General features: G+C 43.1%; 1 protein-coding gene across 1 annotated transcript in view; it reads left to right on the top strand.

Annotated features, from left to right (window-relative positions):
- Positions 1-8,850: 8,850 nt before the first annotated feature.
- Positions 8,851-17,552, top strand: part of TBCD (tubulin folding cofactor D) — a 160,995-nt gene continuing 152,293 nt past the window's right edge. Inside the window, 3 exon segments of the mRNA XM_050919182.1 lie at positions 8,851-8,876; positions 8,878-8,957; positions 9,850-10,068. Coding sequence (XP_050775139.1) covers positions 8,851-8,876; positions 8,878-8,957; positions 9,850-10,068 — 325 coding nt within the window.

The raw sequence follows: 17,552 nt of genomic DNA, 5'->3' as shown, positions 1-17,552 counted from the left end.
GCCCCCCCAAACTCCGCCCCCACTTGCCTAAGGCTCTGGGAGGGGTTTGGGGGGAGAGCTCTGGGGTGCAGGTCCTGAGCTGGGGATTAGGGTGCAGGAGGGTGCAGGCTTTGGGATGGAGTTTGGGTGCTGGGTGCAGGCTCCGGGCTGGGGCAGGAGGTGGGTGTGCAGGAGGGGGTGAGGGGTGCAGGCTTTGGGATGGAGTTTGGGTGCAGGCTGGGGGTCGGGGTGTAGGAAAGGGTGAGGGGTGCAGGCTCTTGGAGGGAGTTTGGGGGTGGGAAGGAGTGTGTGGGAAAGGGGAGGTGGTGCATGCTCTGGGAGGGAGTGCATGCTCTGAGAGGGAGTTTGGGGATAGGAGGGATCGCAGGGGGATGAGGGTTGGGGCTGAGGATGAGGGGTTCATGCTGCAGGGGGGGCTCAGGGCTGGGGAAGAGCATTAGGGTGCAGGAGGATGAGGGTTGGGGCTGAGGATGAGGGGTTCATGATGCGGGGGGGCTGAGGGCTGGGGAAGAGGATTAGGGTGCAGGGGGATGAGGATTGAGGATGAGGGATTCATGATGTGGGGGGGCTCAGGGCTGAGGCAGAGGATTAGGCTGTGGGGGGCTGAGGTGTTTGGGGTGTTGGAGAGACTCGGCGAGGGCGGAAGCACAGGGTAAGGGCAGCCTGCCCTGCCAGTAGGAGGTGGGGGGCACTAGGACCCCGGGACAGCAGACAGCAGTTCTGCCGGAAGCCGCTGTACTCCAGCAACAGAAGCAGGCAGGGGCGTGGTGCTGCGCTGCTTTCTGTGAGGCAGGGACGCGGCGGGGCGTGTGGCGGGGAGACCTGTGGGGGTCGGGGCCGGGGCCCGATCCAGGCAGGGCTGGGGGAGAGACCGCGCTCCAAATATTGCTGGAGCAGGGCCCCCAGCCCTGAATATTGCTGGTGCTCGAGCACCGCAAACATATAGAACCTGCCCCCTATAAACCCTGGGCTGCTGGCTGCCGTGGCGGTGCCCTGACCCAGGGGACAACCTGGGCTGCTGGCTGCGGATGCCGCTCAACCACTTAAAAAAAAATTTGGGGGTGCTGCTTTTTGGCTCCCCCAAATCTTGGCGCCCTAGGCAACCGCCTAGTCCGCCTAAATGGTTGCACCGGCCCTGGCAGTAACAGACGTGAACATAAACTTCCCCCATGCCTGCTTTCCAGGGAGGAAGGGGGAAAGATCTCTTAATTCTGTATCCTGTCTCTTCCCTTTGTACTTCCTTCCTTTTTTTCCAGTATTCCCTGATGATGGGTTGATTGTTCTCAGCAGCCTCCTGCCTAATTAACAACCCTCTCTCAATTAAATCCACTCCAGGGGGAATAGCTAGCACCATAGTGACGGGTTAGCTCTTGGTTCCTAGCACTCTTTCAAGTCGTTGAGTTCCTTTTCTTTTAAAATAGATTCTGCTTGCTTTCTTTAGCGTTAAAAAACAGAATAGATGTAGGTTGCTGAGGGGTAGCTATGTTAGTCTGTATCAGCAAAAACAATGAGGAGTCCTTGTGGAACCATAGAGACTAACCCATTTATTTGGGCTTAAGCTTTTGTGGGCTATAACCCACTTCATCAGATGCATGAAGTGAAAAATTCAGTAGACAGATATAAATATATAGTACATGAAGAGATGGGAGTTGCCTTATCAAGTGGGGAGGCGGGGTCAGTGCTAATGAGCCAATTCAATTATGGTGGATGTGGCCCGTTCCTAACAGTTGACAAGAAAAGGTGAGTATCAACAGAAGAAAAATTATTTTTTGTAGTGACTCAGCCACTCCCAGTCTTTATTCAGGCCTAATTTGATGGTGTCAAGTTTGCAAATTACTTCCAGTTCTGCAGTTTCTTGTTGAAGTCTGTTTCTGAAGTTGTTTTTGTTGAAGAATGACCACTTATAAGTCTGGTATTGAGTGTCCAGGGAGATTGAAGTGCTCTCCTACTGTTTTTTTAATGTTGTAATTCCTGATGTCTGATTTGTGTCCAAACAGATGTAGTATTAGCAGCCCAGAATTGTGAACAAGCATACAATAACAAACCTAATTATCCTTTTAATGGAAGAAAAGAAGTGGTAAGGAAAGAAAGCAGTTATAATTAAAATCCCACAAATACATACATGAATAAGAATATGTGTTTTGGGAGGGAACATGCCTGTAATTGTAGGCTTCCAAAGATTTATAATGACAGATGAGTAAAACAGAGTTAAAATGATCAAATATACTTCGCCACTTTTCTTTTATTGTTAGCACTGCTATTATGAATCACAACTTGAAAAACATCATCCTTCCAATTAAATAAATCACAGCAGCTATTGAAACAACATAGATTTGTTTTATCTATTTTTGTATGTTTTAAATTTTGTTTAATTTATATGATCTCATTTTAAAATCTCAAACTTGGGACAGTAATCAAATTTCATTGTTCATAAATATAATGGCAGAATTAGAAGTTTAGATTAAAAACCATACTGCTTCTGAATTCAGTTAAAATGAGGCCAAATTATTACAAGTGATTATGCTTCTGTGATTGAAATGGAAAGGTGGAATCTTGTTTATAACTAAATTGATTATGTAATTATTGGATTGAGAATCCAGATCTGAGATAACACAGTCCATGAGAGTTAATATGCATTACCTAAAATGTGAACTAAAATACATGTACTACTTTGTAAAATGTGAAATTAACATATGTGCACATCAAATAAAATCTAGATACTTGCACTGCATTAACAAGATTCTGATGTTTCTATATCTTGTGATTACAGCTTTTCTGGGTTAGTGAAGTTGAAACTAATGATGGGACTGTTATTTGGGAGGGGGTGGAATTGTTGGGTAATGGGACTCTCAACAACAGGAGGCATGGCAGGAAGGAGAAAGTGGAAGATTGGATGCTGGGTTCTTGGAGGGAACACAGCAGTGGATGGGAATAAGGTCCTGGAATAGAGCTGAAGTGTGCCTGGAGAGTGAGCTATTGGGCTGGAATTAACTGAGGTGGAGAGTTTCTGGGGATAGGTAATAGCCAGTAGGAAGAGAAACATTCCTAACATAAGTGTTCACTGTTGTGATAGCCATTTTTAGTATCTGCACAGTGACACTTGTTAGAGGGCTTATTCCTTGACCCTTCCAGTTCCCTGGTCCTTCTAACAAGAACGGAGAGTAACAATACCCGAAGTGCGAAGGTGCAAACAATTTGATGTTTATTGGGGTGAACTTCCAGCAAGCTTATATCCAAGTTTTCTTTTCCTTATTTTTGATTCCCAACTTATTTCCTGTTTGGCCCTAATGTATATAGTAGTATTCTTAGCTATACATGAACTAATATTTTACTGAAATTTACCTAACCAATCCTAACATTGTAACATGATTAGTTAACCAATTATATCCCACCACCTTAATTAGTTTACACCCAGCAAAATTAATTATATGTCAGATAGAAACAATCACAGAACCAGACAGAGACCATGCAAATAAACAATAGCAAAGTGGGAACTATAATGACAAAACAATACAGAAGTGAGGATTTCACAACTACATCTATAAAGACATAAGGGTTTCCCAACTATGTTTATTGATAAGTGAGTTCTGACCAAACAGAAAACTATCAAACTAAATTTCCCTCTAAATCTTCTAGGCTCTTCCCTTTGTGTGGAGGTGATAGATTGGATTGGCTTATTTCAATATGACTGGTTTGAAATGTGTCTGGACGTGACCGTACACTTACCAGCTTATGGCTGCTCCTACTGCTGAGCCAAAGGCCTTAGCTTAAGAACAGGGCCTCAGATTGTCACAGTGAGAGAAGGCTCTTACACAGGCAGACAGTGATTTTGATTCTTTCTTTTATACTTTTATAACTAGCTAAATGATAAACATATACCTAAATTCTTAAAATATAGGACTTTACAGACAGGCTTGATATCTATATCCTAACACTCCATCCCCTTTTTTTTTCTTTTATTTTGGGATCCGCCTGCCCAGGTATTCCTGGAAAAGCATAGGACATATGGTGATGCACTTCCTGATAGGGCAGGCATCAAGGTGGAAGGTGTTGATGTTCCTAACATAGGTGATCACTGTCATGTGGTAGCAGGATTTTTGGGTTTGTGTTTTTAGGATCTGCACAGTGACACTTTCCCCCCTCCCATCCCCCTCCCCCCCCCCCCGAACAACTGTATGAAAACAGTTCATTTTATTTCCAGGACTAAATATGATTTGGCTCATGATTGGTCATTGTCTTATTCTGTGCTAAAGCATATACTGCATGTTTCTGTGTTGACTAAAGATCTATGCAGACAACATGCAACTGCTCATGAAATAGGATCATAAATGGAGTGATCTGATTGTCTGCAAGCCATTCCGCTCACAACCTATGCGGAGTGACTCCTGAGACAAACTCAGTGCAGCTCTTAATGGCATGAGCAGGGTTCTACATTTGCTGAGCTGGACAAAGCTGCTATCTTGGGACCACAGACATCCTAGTGTGAATTTTGGATAGTCTAATAATGCATAGCAAACAGGTCACATGCACCCAGAGCAAATCCAAGGCTTGATAGGGAAGCTCTACAAGTAGGTTGACAACCAGCTGACTAGGCTGGCAGACACTACAGTCTTTTTTATTTTTTATTGGAGTGTAACAGTATTAGTCAGAACTGATTAGCTCAATCACCTCTTATAGCATGTGTACCCATTTCCAAAGGCTGTCAAAGAAGGGTTCTCACTGATGACTCTAACACCTAGTATAAGTGCTAAACTAGAGGCAGATGTCCCCCAGGGCTAGAGGCCAGGAACACCTGAGTTCTAATGCCTGCCTTGACAATGACCTCCTTTGGCAAGTGATATAGGCCAAATTTTTCAAAAGGGTCAGTGAATGTTGGTACCTCAGTTGTGGAATACCCAGCTTTGAAATATGTAGGCTCTGATCTTAAAGTCTATGACTCTATGGTTTTCTGAGGTGCTCAGAGCTGGCAGCTCCCACTGACTTCAAATGGAGTTGGGGATGCATGGTATTTTTGAGAACAAGGCCCAAGGCATCTCAAACTGGGCATCTAAAACTAGCAAATGCTGGATGAAGGGGTGTGTGTGTGTGAGAGAGAGACACACACACGTGCCTGGCACACAGACCCAGTGTGAGGACTACATACCTAATGGGGGGCAGTGGAGTGCAGTGATTTCCCTACACCCCTCCCGGGGGGGTATACACCCCCCCGAATTTCCCCAACACCCCCCCAAGTTTTGTGAGCTAGTTACATACCAATTTAGTGACTGTTTGGAAATCTGAATTTAAACTGAAACATTAATACACACTTTAAAAGCTTATAGAGTGTATGATAAAATGTGTATCTGAAAAAGTATAATAGATTTTAAAAGTATGAACATAGACTAGCTTCCTTACTTCCTTATACAGCTGTTGTTTTTTATGATGCCAGGGCATTCATTTCGGTGATGTTGGCCAACCTAATAATTTCAAATGATGATTTGTAAGCAAAGTCTAAGTGAGCTGTCCTTGACAGATAGTGATGAGCTGGGGGTGTGGGGAAAGGCTTCAAGGCCAGATTGTATTTACATTCAAACCTAATCTACCTAGGTATCCAGCAAACAGATCTATGTTGTCCAAGTGATAGATTTTGGCTGGGGTTGGGTTATAAACCACTCGACTGTGGGGGGAATGAGGGATGAAATGTTGTTCTTATGGTATGAGTAAAGGGCAGCAGAACTGTACTTAACCTGTGATGATTTGAAGGCATCAAGAGAGAGGGTGGGGACCTGTCCCTCTCCACTGTTTAAAGACAGAGCTGATTAGGCTCCATAGAGAATCTTCTGTTCTGTTAAGTGACCACTGCAGCTGAAATCACTGACAATCAGGTCTAAGTGCTTAGTCCTGTTGTGGGGACAGTGTTCCTGTGGGTACAGTGTTTTTGTGTAAGAGACAGCCCAGACTGCACTAGCAGCGAGCGAGGTTCCCACGCTGAGAGCTCAGCTGAAATCACTGAGAGCTGGTGGAACCTCGAGAGACCAACTCGCAGAGGTCACAGTGGCAGGTGGCAGCCGAAGGTGACTGTGCAGGGCCATTGGCAACAGAGTGGTGGAGTGAACGGTGGCACAACGAACAGACATGGCCAGAGCGAACAGTGAGCAGCTGGAGGAACAAGCAAGGTACTGCCTTGTCCCCCACCTGGCAGGTGTACTCACGTGAAAGCACCTCTGAACTCTGAATCTCCACTGACCAAGGACAGCACCAGTGAGTGGAGTGCGGTGGAAGGAAAAGTAAGGGGCATGTTAAATAAACATTTGTTTGTTGGACTATATTTTAGTCACTTTGCTCCAGAATGCTAGATTTGTGACTGGGAATGGAAACTTAAATAAATGTTTCCTAGTAGGCCAAGATTTTTTAAATGCATTATTTGCCAAGGTTGTTATCTCACATTGTTATCTTGGGAGGTCATTATGTTGGGGAGTTTGTGTACTAAACATTTTTATTATTATTAATTTTTACATAAGAATGGTCATACTGGGTCAGACCAATGGTCCATATAGCCCAGTATCTGTCTTACAACAGTGGTCAAGGCCAGGTGCTTCAGAGGGAACAGAACAGGTAATCATCAAGTGACCATCCCCTGTTGCCCATTCCCAGCTTCTGGCAAACAGGCTAGGGACACTCAGAGCATGGTATTGCATCCCTCCCCATCCTGGCTAATAGCCACAGATGGACCTGTTCTCCAGGAATTTATCTAGTTCTTTTTATAATCCTGTTATAGTTTTGGTCTTCACAGCATCCCCTGGCAAAGAGTTCCCTGGGTTGACTTTATATTGTGTGAAGAAGTACTTCCTTTGGTTTTTTTAAAACCTGCTGCTTATTAATTTCATTGGGTGACTGCTAGTTCTTGTGTTTATGTAAGGATTAAATAAAATTTCCTCATTCACTTTCTTTGCACCAGTCAAGATTTTGTAGACCTCTATCATATCCCCATTAGTCATCTCTTTTCTAAGATGAAAATTCCCAGTCATTTTAATCTCTCCTCCTGTTTCATACCCCTGATAATTTTAGTTGCCCATCTCTGTACCTTTTCCAATTCCAATATGTATTTTTTAGGATGGGTGACCAGATCTGCACACACTATTCAAGGTGTGCACGTACCATGGATTTATATAGAGGCTATCATAAACCTAGTCCCAGATTTGGACCTTAGCGTCCAAAATATGGGGGTTAGCATGAAAACCTCCAAGCTTAGTTACCAGCTTGGACCTGGTAAAGCTGCCACCACCCAAAAAATTAGTGTTTTGGGGCACTCTGGTCCCCCCAAAAACCTTCCCTGGGAACCCCAAGACCCAAATCCCTTGAGTCTCACAACAAAGGGAAATAAACCTTTTCCCTTCCCCCCTCCAGGTTCCTGGAGAGACACACAGAAGCAAGCTCCATGAATCTAAACAGAGGGATTCCACCCTCCCCGTTCCCAGCCTTGGAAAACAGAAGTACCGAGAGCTAATCTCTCTTCCCCCCCTCACCCAGAGGGAATGCAAAGTCAGGCTAGTAAATCTAACACACACAGATTTCCCCCTGACTTCTTCCTCCCACCAATTCCCTGGTGAGCACAGACTCAATTCCCTGGAGTTCCCCACTAAAGAAAAACTCCAACAGGTCTTAAAAAGAAAGCTTTATGTAAAAAGAAAGAAAAATACATAAAAATGGTCTCTCTGTATCAAGGTGACAAATACAGGGTCAATTGCTTAAAAGAAATATGAATAAACAGCCTTATTCAAAAAGAATACAATTCAAAACACTCCAGCAACTTCTTTCCAGGTGAAAGAGACGTTAACCCTTAGCTATCTGTTTATGACAGAGGCAATATGATATTTTCTGTCTTATCTATCCCTTTCTTAATGATTCCCAACATCGTTTGCTCTTGTGACTGCTGCTGCACATTGAGCGGATGTTTTCAGAGAACTATCCACAATGACTCCAAGATCTTTCATGAGTGTTAACAGCTAATTCAGATGCCATCATTTTGTATGTAGAGTTGAGATTCCTTTCCAATGTGCATTACTTTGCATTTATCAACATTAAATTTCGTCTGTCATTTTTGTTGCCCAGTCACTCAGTTTTATGAGATCCCTTTGTAATTCTTCGCAGTCTGCCTGGGACTTAACTATCTTGAATAAGCAGCAAAGAATCCTGTGGCACCTTATAGACTAACAGAGGTTTTGGAGCATGAGCTTTCGTGGGTGAATACCCACTTCCTCAGATGCAATAGTTGCATAGTCTTGAATAGTTTTGTATCATCTGCAAATTTTGCCACCTCACTGTTTACCCATTTTTCCAGATCATTTATATTATGTAATCAGTAATAGTCCCAGTACCAACCCCTCAGGGATACCACTATTTATCTCTCTCCATTCTGACAACTGATAATTTATTCCTACCCTTTGTTTCCCATCTTTTAACCAGTTACTGATCCATGAGAGGACTTTCCTTTTACTCCATGATGGCTTACTTTTGAAAAGTCAATTTAAATTAAATACTTTTTTTTTAAATGTATATATTTTTAGAAATCTAGACCTGTTATGCGTTTGGTGTAACTTGCATTATTCTTATGTTAAATTTGCATAATCCTAACAAAACATTTACTTTATTCATATCTCTTTTATATATCTCATTGGTCCTGTAAATGCGAACACTCCCCGTAATTTCAGTTCCTGGGGAAACCACTGGTGGAGTGGCTGCTAGCTCCCCAAAAGTCATCAACATTTCAGACCCTGGAACTCTGTGAATTTTCCTTTGTATCTGCGTGAGAAGACATTTAACTCCACCCAATGTGCTTTTGTCTGGCAAACCACTGTAGATCTGAGGCTAATGAGGCAGGCTGTTCCCATAACCCCACCCCTCCATGCCTGTGAGTGGAGCTCATGGAACAGGCTCTCTGCAAGGGCCGCCTACTCCCCGCCCTCTCGGCTGCTGCGGCTAGGAGAGGAATGGCCGCGTTCAGGAACTGAGCAGTGCCTGCGTTTTTCTGTCCCGCGCGGCGCCCCGTAGCCGAGAAGCAAGTCGGGCAGGGCAGAGCACTGGACAGGCAGGTTCCGTCCGCTGAGAGGCCCCGGTAGCGGAGCAGCGGTTGCCAGGGTAACGCGGCAGCTCCTGGGCCCCTGGTTCCGCACTGCCCCAGCCAGCGGGGATTAGAAGCCCCGCCCGTGGCTCCGGGTACAGCAGCTCCGCGTATGGACGGCGTGAGGGGTCCCCGGGGAATGGGGTAGCTGGAGATGGAGCTTCCTCTCCGGCAATGATTCCCAGCCTTGGGGGGCGAGCTGTGGGAGTTCGGGCCGCGGGGGGATGAGGCCTTGCGGTGGAGTGGGGCGGGGCGGGGCTGGGATGGGGCGGTGGGGCATCCGCGTGTCGGAGCTGACGGGCCGGAGGGGTCCACAGGAGAGTGACCTGCAGCGCGGGAGTGGCTCCTGATGTAAGATGGAGCGGGAGTCAGCTAGGAGGAGGATGACGTCTCTTTCAAACCTCCTTCCCCAGCTGTGGGATGCTGGGTCTCGGGAGGGTGGGGGTGGTATAGGTGCCACACACCCTTTGGCTTGAAGTACATTCCGTTATATCCAGTGTTTGCAATTTGGTTCAGTGGCTCTCTGCACTGGATTGTTCCAGCATCCCGGAGTGGTGGCCCGTCTTTCAATCCCATCTACCCCTTGGCATGGGATGTTGGGTCTCAGGGGATGGTGTCCCCTCTTTCAGTCCTGCCCACTCCCTCGTGTGGGATGTTGGGTCTGGGGTGGTGGCAGCCCCTTTTTTATCTCACTCTGCCTCGTGGGATTTAATTTAATTGTAAATGATTGTTTGCTCTTATGTTACCAGGGAAGAATTGGCTGCTGGCTTTGGAAATGGCTTTGAGTGAGATGAACGGGGATGGCTCTGAACAAGAGGAAGGTGGATGCCAGGAGCCAGATGTCATTGCCAGGGGAAATATATTGGAGAGTTTTGCAGAGAGTCAAGAAGTCAGAGGGTTAATTAACAGCCTGAAAGGAGTGTATGGGGATCTGGGAACACGAGAGGTGACAATTGAAAAATTTATAGGTAAGATTTCTTGGTTTGAGGATGTACAACCTATAGGGAGTGTATTTTTTTTGTTGGTTGAAATAATCTCAGAGGACAGGGGTAAACAAATGTTTTTAGACCACGGTGAGTAGATCTAAGTACGTTAACTTCAGCTACTTTATTTATGTTGCTGAAGTTGCATATCTTAGACCGATTTCCTCCCCCTCCCACCACGTAGACCAGGCCTTAGTGTAGAAGGGGCATAGAAAGTAGGTAGTGTGAGGCCCTGAAGAATGAGTTACTTAGGTAAGTTCCTCAAACTTTAAATTCTGTTCATTTGTTTTGGGGGCTGAGTCCTAACAAAAGTAGGTCTTTCGGAGGGATTTGAGGGAAGAGTTGTTGCCCTGGTATCTGGAGAGTGGAAGGGAATTCAGTGCATAGAGTCTATATGTATATAGAGAGAAAATGATCAACAAGGAATAAAAGATCAGGGTGGAAAGAACATGGGAGCAAGAGTTCATGGTTGTGCTAAGCAAAAGGAAAAATAAGCTTTAGAAAAGAGCCTTTAGAAATATATTGCCTCTATATAAATCCATGGTATGCCCACATCTTGAATACTGTGTGCAGATAGGGCAACCACATCTCAAAAAAGAGATATTGGAATTGGAGAAGGTTCAGAAAAGGGCAGCAGATATGATTAGGGGAATGGAACTGCTTCCGTATGAGGAGAGATTAATAAGACTGAAACTTTTCAGCTTGGAAAAGAGATGACTAAGGGGGGATATGATTGAGGTCTATGAAATCATGACTAGTGTGGAGAAAGTAAATAAGAGTTGCTGATCATCTGTAACTTCCATTGACGTCAACAGGAATTGTAGGTGCTCAGCAATTCTGAAAATCAGAACCGTGTCTCAAATTAGACACCCCCAAATTAGTGGATGTTTTCTGAAAACTTAGGCCTTATGTCTTGTGCGTTTCCCCATGTGTAAAATATGACTAATATTTAAGTACACCTCTACCCCGCTATAATGCGACCTGATATAACACAGGTTCACATATAGTGCGGTAGCAGCGGGGCTCCGGCGGCGCTTTAATGGGTCCAGGGCTCTGGCTGGTGCAGGGAGCCCTGGGCCCTTAAATCACCGCTGGAGCCCTGCTGCTGCTACCCCGGAGCTGCGGCAGCGGGGCTTGGGCGGTGCTTTAAAGGGTTCGGGGCTCCGGCTGCTGCGGAGAGCCTTGGGCCCTTTAAATACCGCTGGAGCCCTGCTTCCCTTACCCCGGGGCTGCGGCAGCGGGGCTTTCCGGCAATTTAAAGGGTCCGGACTCCCCGCAGCAGCTGGAGCCTGGAGCGCTTCAAATTACTGCTGGAGCCCTGCTGCCCCATCCCAATATAATGAGGTTTCAGCTATAACGCGATAGGGATTTTTGGCTTCCCACTACCGTGTTATAGCAGGGTAATGGTGTATGTCATGAGGTATTGTGAAGACTAAATCACTGTTATACACCTCTGCCTTGATATAACTCTGTCCTCAGGAGCCAAAAAAGTCTTACCGCGTTATAGGTGAAACTGCGTTATATCAGACTTGCTTTGGTCCACTGGAGTGCGCATCCCCGCCACCCCGGAGCACTGCTTTACCATGTTATAGCCGAATTCGTGTTATATTGGGTTGCGTTATATTGAGGTAGAGGTGTATGTGAAATGGTTTAAGATTCTTGTATAGAAGGTCCTGTAGGTGTATAGAGTATATTAGTCAGCTGCTGGGATGAAGTTAAGAGAAGTATCACAGAGAAGTGACAGTTACCAAAGGTGATGTCTGCAGCAAAGATACCTGAGGGAGATCTCAATTGGGTGTGCCAGATTGTCATGATACATATTCAGCTCTGTACAAATATGGAAATAGTGAAGAAGTGACTTCGTTTCTCCAGCAACTATTTAGATAATGTCAAGAAAACATTATATTTTTGGCTTTTTGAAATATTATTCCTGAGGTTGTATGTTATTTTGACCTAATTCCTATTGAACATACATTTCATGGAAGAGGACTTATTAGTAGATTGTTAAGATTGTGTGATTAAGCACTCAAGTCAAGGAATGCCCAAGTTAAGGATGTGTATATGCAATCTTACCTTTGCTTTCTATGGGTCACAGTAGTCTCTAGCTATACAATTGCATTCTTTTTTTCAGACACTGTAGTAGTGTATCATACACAAAATGTAGGTCTACAACCTTAGATGCACATGTATTATGATATGATCAATTTTTTAAATCAACAAACATCAGTTTAATTTTTATAGTGTTCCAGTCTATCATCTTTTGTATTAATTGTATATAATGTTCTTTCTGATATTTTAGTTATTTTATCATTACTCAGTTCCTGTATATTTTCTTTTCACCGATAAATGTAGCCTTCCCAGAGTGTAATTTTTAGGGGATGAGACAGTAAGCTACAAAACTAATTTAGCTATGTGTTAGCAAATTTTCACAAATACTTGCGAACTCTGTACGGTATACTTGGGAGTAGGAACATTGTCTATAGATCCTTCAGGGTAGAAAGGACTGAATAAGGGTTACTGCATGCTTTGTGTGGTACAGAGAGGGAAACCTCAGTCTGCTGCTCTGTGGAGTCCTATGCACCTTACAAATACTAAGTATGCAGCTAAGTTATCCATGTGTAAAAATGTAATGAAACCTTACTTAGCTGCGTGTTTCAAGAGTTTACAAAAAGTCTACCATGCATGTTCAATTTGTGATATTCAAAGACTGATAACTGTATCAAACTAAAGCCAGTTTTCCATCCATTAAAAGGGATAAAGTGACACTAAGCTTTAGAAAGGGAGACTTCAGTAAAATGCAGACTAGTCAAAAAGGCCCTGAAGTTAAAAGTGAAAGAAGTAAAATATTTGAGATGACATGGATGCTACTTAAAAAACAAAAACAAACCAAGAAAAGCCTCAGAAGGTATGCATATTGCTGAACCAAGTGGGAACCAGGCAGGCAAGTAGTAAAGCAGTGTGGCTAAATGACAAGGTTTGAGAGACTATTCAAGCCAAACAAATCCTTTAAAACTTGGAAATCTGGTCCAGGTGAAGCCCACAAGTAGGAACGTAAATTACAGCATGGGAAATTAAATTGTGGGAAATTATGAGGAAAATTAAAGGACTAGAATGGCTTTTGAAGAGCCAGGAGCTAAAGCTATAAAGACAAATAGAAGATTCCCAAAGTATATCAGAAGCAGGAAGCCTGCAAAAGAATCGGTGAGTCCACTTGATAAAATTAAGCACTGACAAATAAAAGGTAATGCACTTTGGAAGGAATTACTAGAACAACTCACGGATGCTTGCTGGGTTCTAAATTTAACTGTAGCTGCTCAGGAAAAAAGACTTGATCATCACTGTGTACAGCGCACTGAAAATATCTCTTCAGTGTACTTTGCCAGTCAGAAAACATATCACAAGAACAAGTTGTCCTGTGAATCTGAAAGATAACACACGTAACACTGATAAAAGGAAATATCTTTTTTATGCAATGCATAATCTGTGGAATTTACTGTCAAAAGGTATCACTGAATCCAAGAATTCAGCAGGTTTAAAAAATGGGTTAGACACCTTTATGTGTAAAATGAGAATTTTCGACAGTTACTTGGCTGGGAATGGCAAACCGCAGACACTGGGAGCTGAGAGGCTCTGTGCATGGAGACGCTCCAAGGAAACAAAACGTCCTGACCCGCCAGTGGCTTACCCTGAAGGGCCGGGAGCCAAAGTTTGCTGACCGCTGCTATATTTTAAAAGCTGGCATCACAAGAAACACTCAAAAGTTTTGCTAGAATTGATTTAATGTAGTCTAACAAAAAAACCTGTTATAATAATAACTGAACAAATATGTATTCACCTTCAAAATTAGTCAATATTTAAAATCAGTAAACGGATATATAAAACAAGTAACTTAGAACAATATGAGACTTTAAAAAGTCTTTAAAATCCTTCGAAGTCTGAATCAGTCTCTGATTCGCAAAACAGTTTGTTAAACTCGGCTTCAGTCACAGCTGCACCTGCTTTATCATTGCAGGTGTCGGCAGGGTTGTCTTCAGAGTCAGATTCCTTCTTATCATCAGCCTATGTTGTGTCATCATCAAATATGGCATCCTCTTCTGATCCATCGAGTGCATTGCTGATACAGCATTTCCTAAATGATTTTTCTACCATTTCTGAGGGAATGGACACCCACATGTCCTTGATCCACTGGGTGACCAGATAGATTTCAGGCTCCATAAGATTCCCGCCTTTGGTCAACTTTGCCATGCCTGAGCACATCCATTCAGACCATATTTTGTGTAGCCTGTCTTTAAAGGGTTTGTTCAGGCAAACATCAAGCAGTTGTAGAACTGAAGATAAGCCTCCAGGTATTACAGCCAAAGTAGTTTTCATATTTTTGGCCACATTTTCACCTCATCCATCTTGTGTGCCCTGAACATGTCCCAAATGAGCATAGCAGGTTTCTTGAAAAGTGCTCCTGGTATCTTATTCCACACTTTGTCCAGCCATTCAATAGTCCTACTTTCATCCATCCATCTCTTTTTGTGTGCATGTACGATGACACCAGCAGGAAATTTAACGTTTTTAGGCAAGGTTTTTCTTTTAAAAATAACAGGAGGGAGCTTTGATCCATTTGCAGAACATGATAAAACCATCATAAAATGTATTTTTTTTTCATGGCAAGTGTTCTGAATTAAAACTGTTTTTTCGCTAACACCGGTTACTGTTCTGTTGTTCGGGAGATCGAATATCATTGGTGGTTAGTCCATATTTGCTATTTGTAACAGTTCAAATGTATATTCCTTTTGATATTTTATAACAAAACTTTGGAAAGAATACATTTTTTTTCTTCTAGGTCTCTAGGCAGCTTTTGCGTTATCTTTGTTCGTTGACGAAGATAGAGACCATGATGGTTCATGAAGCGAGTACACCAACCTGCTGATGTGACAAACGTTGACGGCTTAATGACTTGTATTTGTCGCCTTTCAGCATTTGCAGAGCATGCAGATGAATTCCAGTTCTAGTGACAATGTACCCATTTTGTTGACATTCAACAACCCAATTATTGAGATCTTTCTCTAGCTCAGGAAATGAAGTGCACCTTGTTGGACATTTTTTCTTGTTTCTTGGCATGTCTTTTAGTGTTTTATTTTTTTGCCATTTTCTTACTTGCTTCTCATTGATACAGAATTCATGAGCAGCGGCGCAATTATTGTTTGCTTCTGCATATTCAACAACTTTAAGTTTGAACACTGCATGATAAGAAGACCCTCTTCATTTGATTTCACTGTTCATTTTAACTACTAGTATGAAAATAGATTTTTGTAGTTATGGATTTTGTAGGACTTTATATAGGAATGTCACCTGCTTTATCACTGTCAAATTATTATTCTTTATTTCAGAGCAGCCCTGTAGATTGTCATGTCTGTAGGAATAATAGGCTATTTCAATTTTATTAGAGATTCCATGTATTCTGTGTGTTATATTTTCATATTGGCTTGAGACTTATGAGGTCCATTTCAAGCCAATCTAGTCCACTGAACAAAGCCTTTGCAACTTTAAAAGGCTGCAGTATTGACATCAATAAATGGGTTGGCAAACTTTGGCTCTCGGCCTGTCAAGGTAAGCCACTGGCGGGACATTTTGTTTACCTGGAGCGTCTGCAGGCACGGAGCCCCTCAGCTCCCTGTGGCCCCGGTTTGTCGTTCCCAGACAGTGGGAGCTGTGGGAAGGGAAGTGGCCACTTCCCACAACTCCCATTGTCTGGGAACGGCGAACTGGGGCCACAGGGAGCTGAGGGGCTGCGTGCCTGCAGACGCTCCAGGTAAACAGAATGTCCGTGTATTAGATATCAATTCAGTGATTACCTATATCAGTGGAGTTACAGGGATGAATATAACAATATTAGTGGATTGGTTTAAGTTGATTCCATAGTGCCATCTAGTGGTATTTTTAGTACAATGCTGTTAAACTTGCATTGCATCTGGGTTCTAACAACTGGTATGGTGAAGAGAGGAAAAAACTCAAGGAGAGGAACAAATAAATAAAGAGCAGAATGGTTTGCATAGGAACGGAAATGCAGGAAACAAGTAAGGGTTAGAAAGATGTTGTTTTGGTTTTAAAGGACAAAAGAGTGTGTGTTTTTCCTAAGAGAGATAAGGGATACAGAGGAAGAATAACAACCCGATGGGGTGAGAAGGAAACAGACAAAAGAAGAAAGAATATGTTAGACTGTAATGAGGGGGAAAAACAACATCATTTAGGCTATACCTTGATTTCCCTAGCAGTTATCTCCTATAGTAATATTTATGTGTTACACATCTCCATCTCAGTATGGTTAATTATTGCTGAGATGATCCAATGTTGCTTGGACTTGCTTTTCTGGGACTTGCTATTGTTTATTTGCTTTTCTTGTCATTTTGGGCAATACCATTACTACTTAATCTTGATTTTTTTGGTCCATTGTTGATAGGACATTTTCCTACTTGAGTAAATTTCTAAAATGACACAGGTTATCATTGATGCAACACTTTTTTTTTTTTTTGCTGCATGATCTTTTCTGAAATTTTATTCTTATTGTTTGAGATTCTTTAGATTGGTTTTGACTTCTTTAAATTAAAGGTCCTTTTTTTTGTAGAGGTTGTGACAGGTTGTATTCCTGGCATTACAAATACTAAAATGCATAGTATAGGTTGTTTGGAGTCAGAATTTGCCTGAATAAAAAAATACATTGCTGTGACCATGATATAGTAGGTGACATGGAAATCTCTTGCAGGTGTACAGTATTTGACTGTAGAAACGGGTTCTTTAGAGGTTTTTTGCAGTGGTTTCAGTTTGCCCTGCCTGAACAACTACATGAAAAATCGATTTATCAATAGTGAGTAGGAAACTTCCCTGGCAAGTCGGGGTAGTGGGTTTATCTGTCAGTTTCTGAAAAAAGTTAAGCTTTTGTTTTATTTAAAAAAAATGCTATCCCTTATACTGGTGAAGAATACCTTCCAAATGCAAAACAAAGCAGTATTGTCTTCTGAAGTCTGCAGTCAGCTTGAAATATTAGAGAGGTGTGAACTGCACAAGGCCCACATCCTGGCTTCAACGCATAGCCAGAGTAGCTGAGCTGTATGCTGAAGAGTTTCTTCAGCCCTGGAGAGAAGAAATAGTGGAGCTGTTCCATGGTTGCTTTCCTCTGTACACTTCCCCAGCACTGGAGTAGCCTCTCTAATGTGATCCATTGGTTGCGTTGGATCTGCATGATGGTGGCTCCAGCAGCTTTTTTCCTACCTTGCTTGGACTCTAGAAGTCTGTGTATGAGGATTTTCAGCTGGAAACAGCAGCTGTTGATGGTGAAGGACAGAATAGATTGCAATAGCTTGAAGATAGGTGGGAAAAGGAGTATGTCAAAGGGACAAGTAATGGGAGGGGTGAAAGGGGAATAAGTCTGAGCTATTGGGAGGTGCAGGGATAAGGCTGGGCTACTTGCAGCAGCTACA

Source organism: Gopherus flavomarginatus, chromosome 12 (assembly GCF_025201925.1).
Source record: "Gopherus flavomarginatus isolate rGopFla2 chromosome 12, rGopFla2.mat.asm, whole genome shotgun sequence".
NCBI lineage: Eukaryota > Metazoa > Chordata > Testudines > Testudinidae > Gopherus > Gopherus flavomarginatus.
Note: the sequence above shows the minus strand (reverse complement) of the source record. Positions and strands in the feature narration are given on the sequence as shown.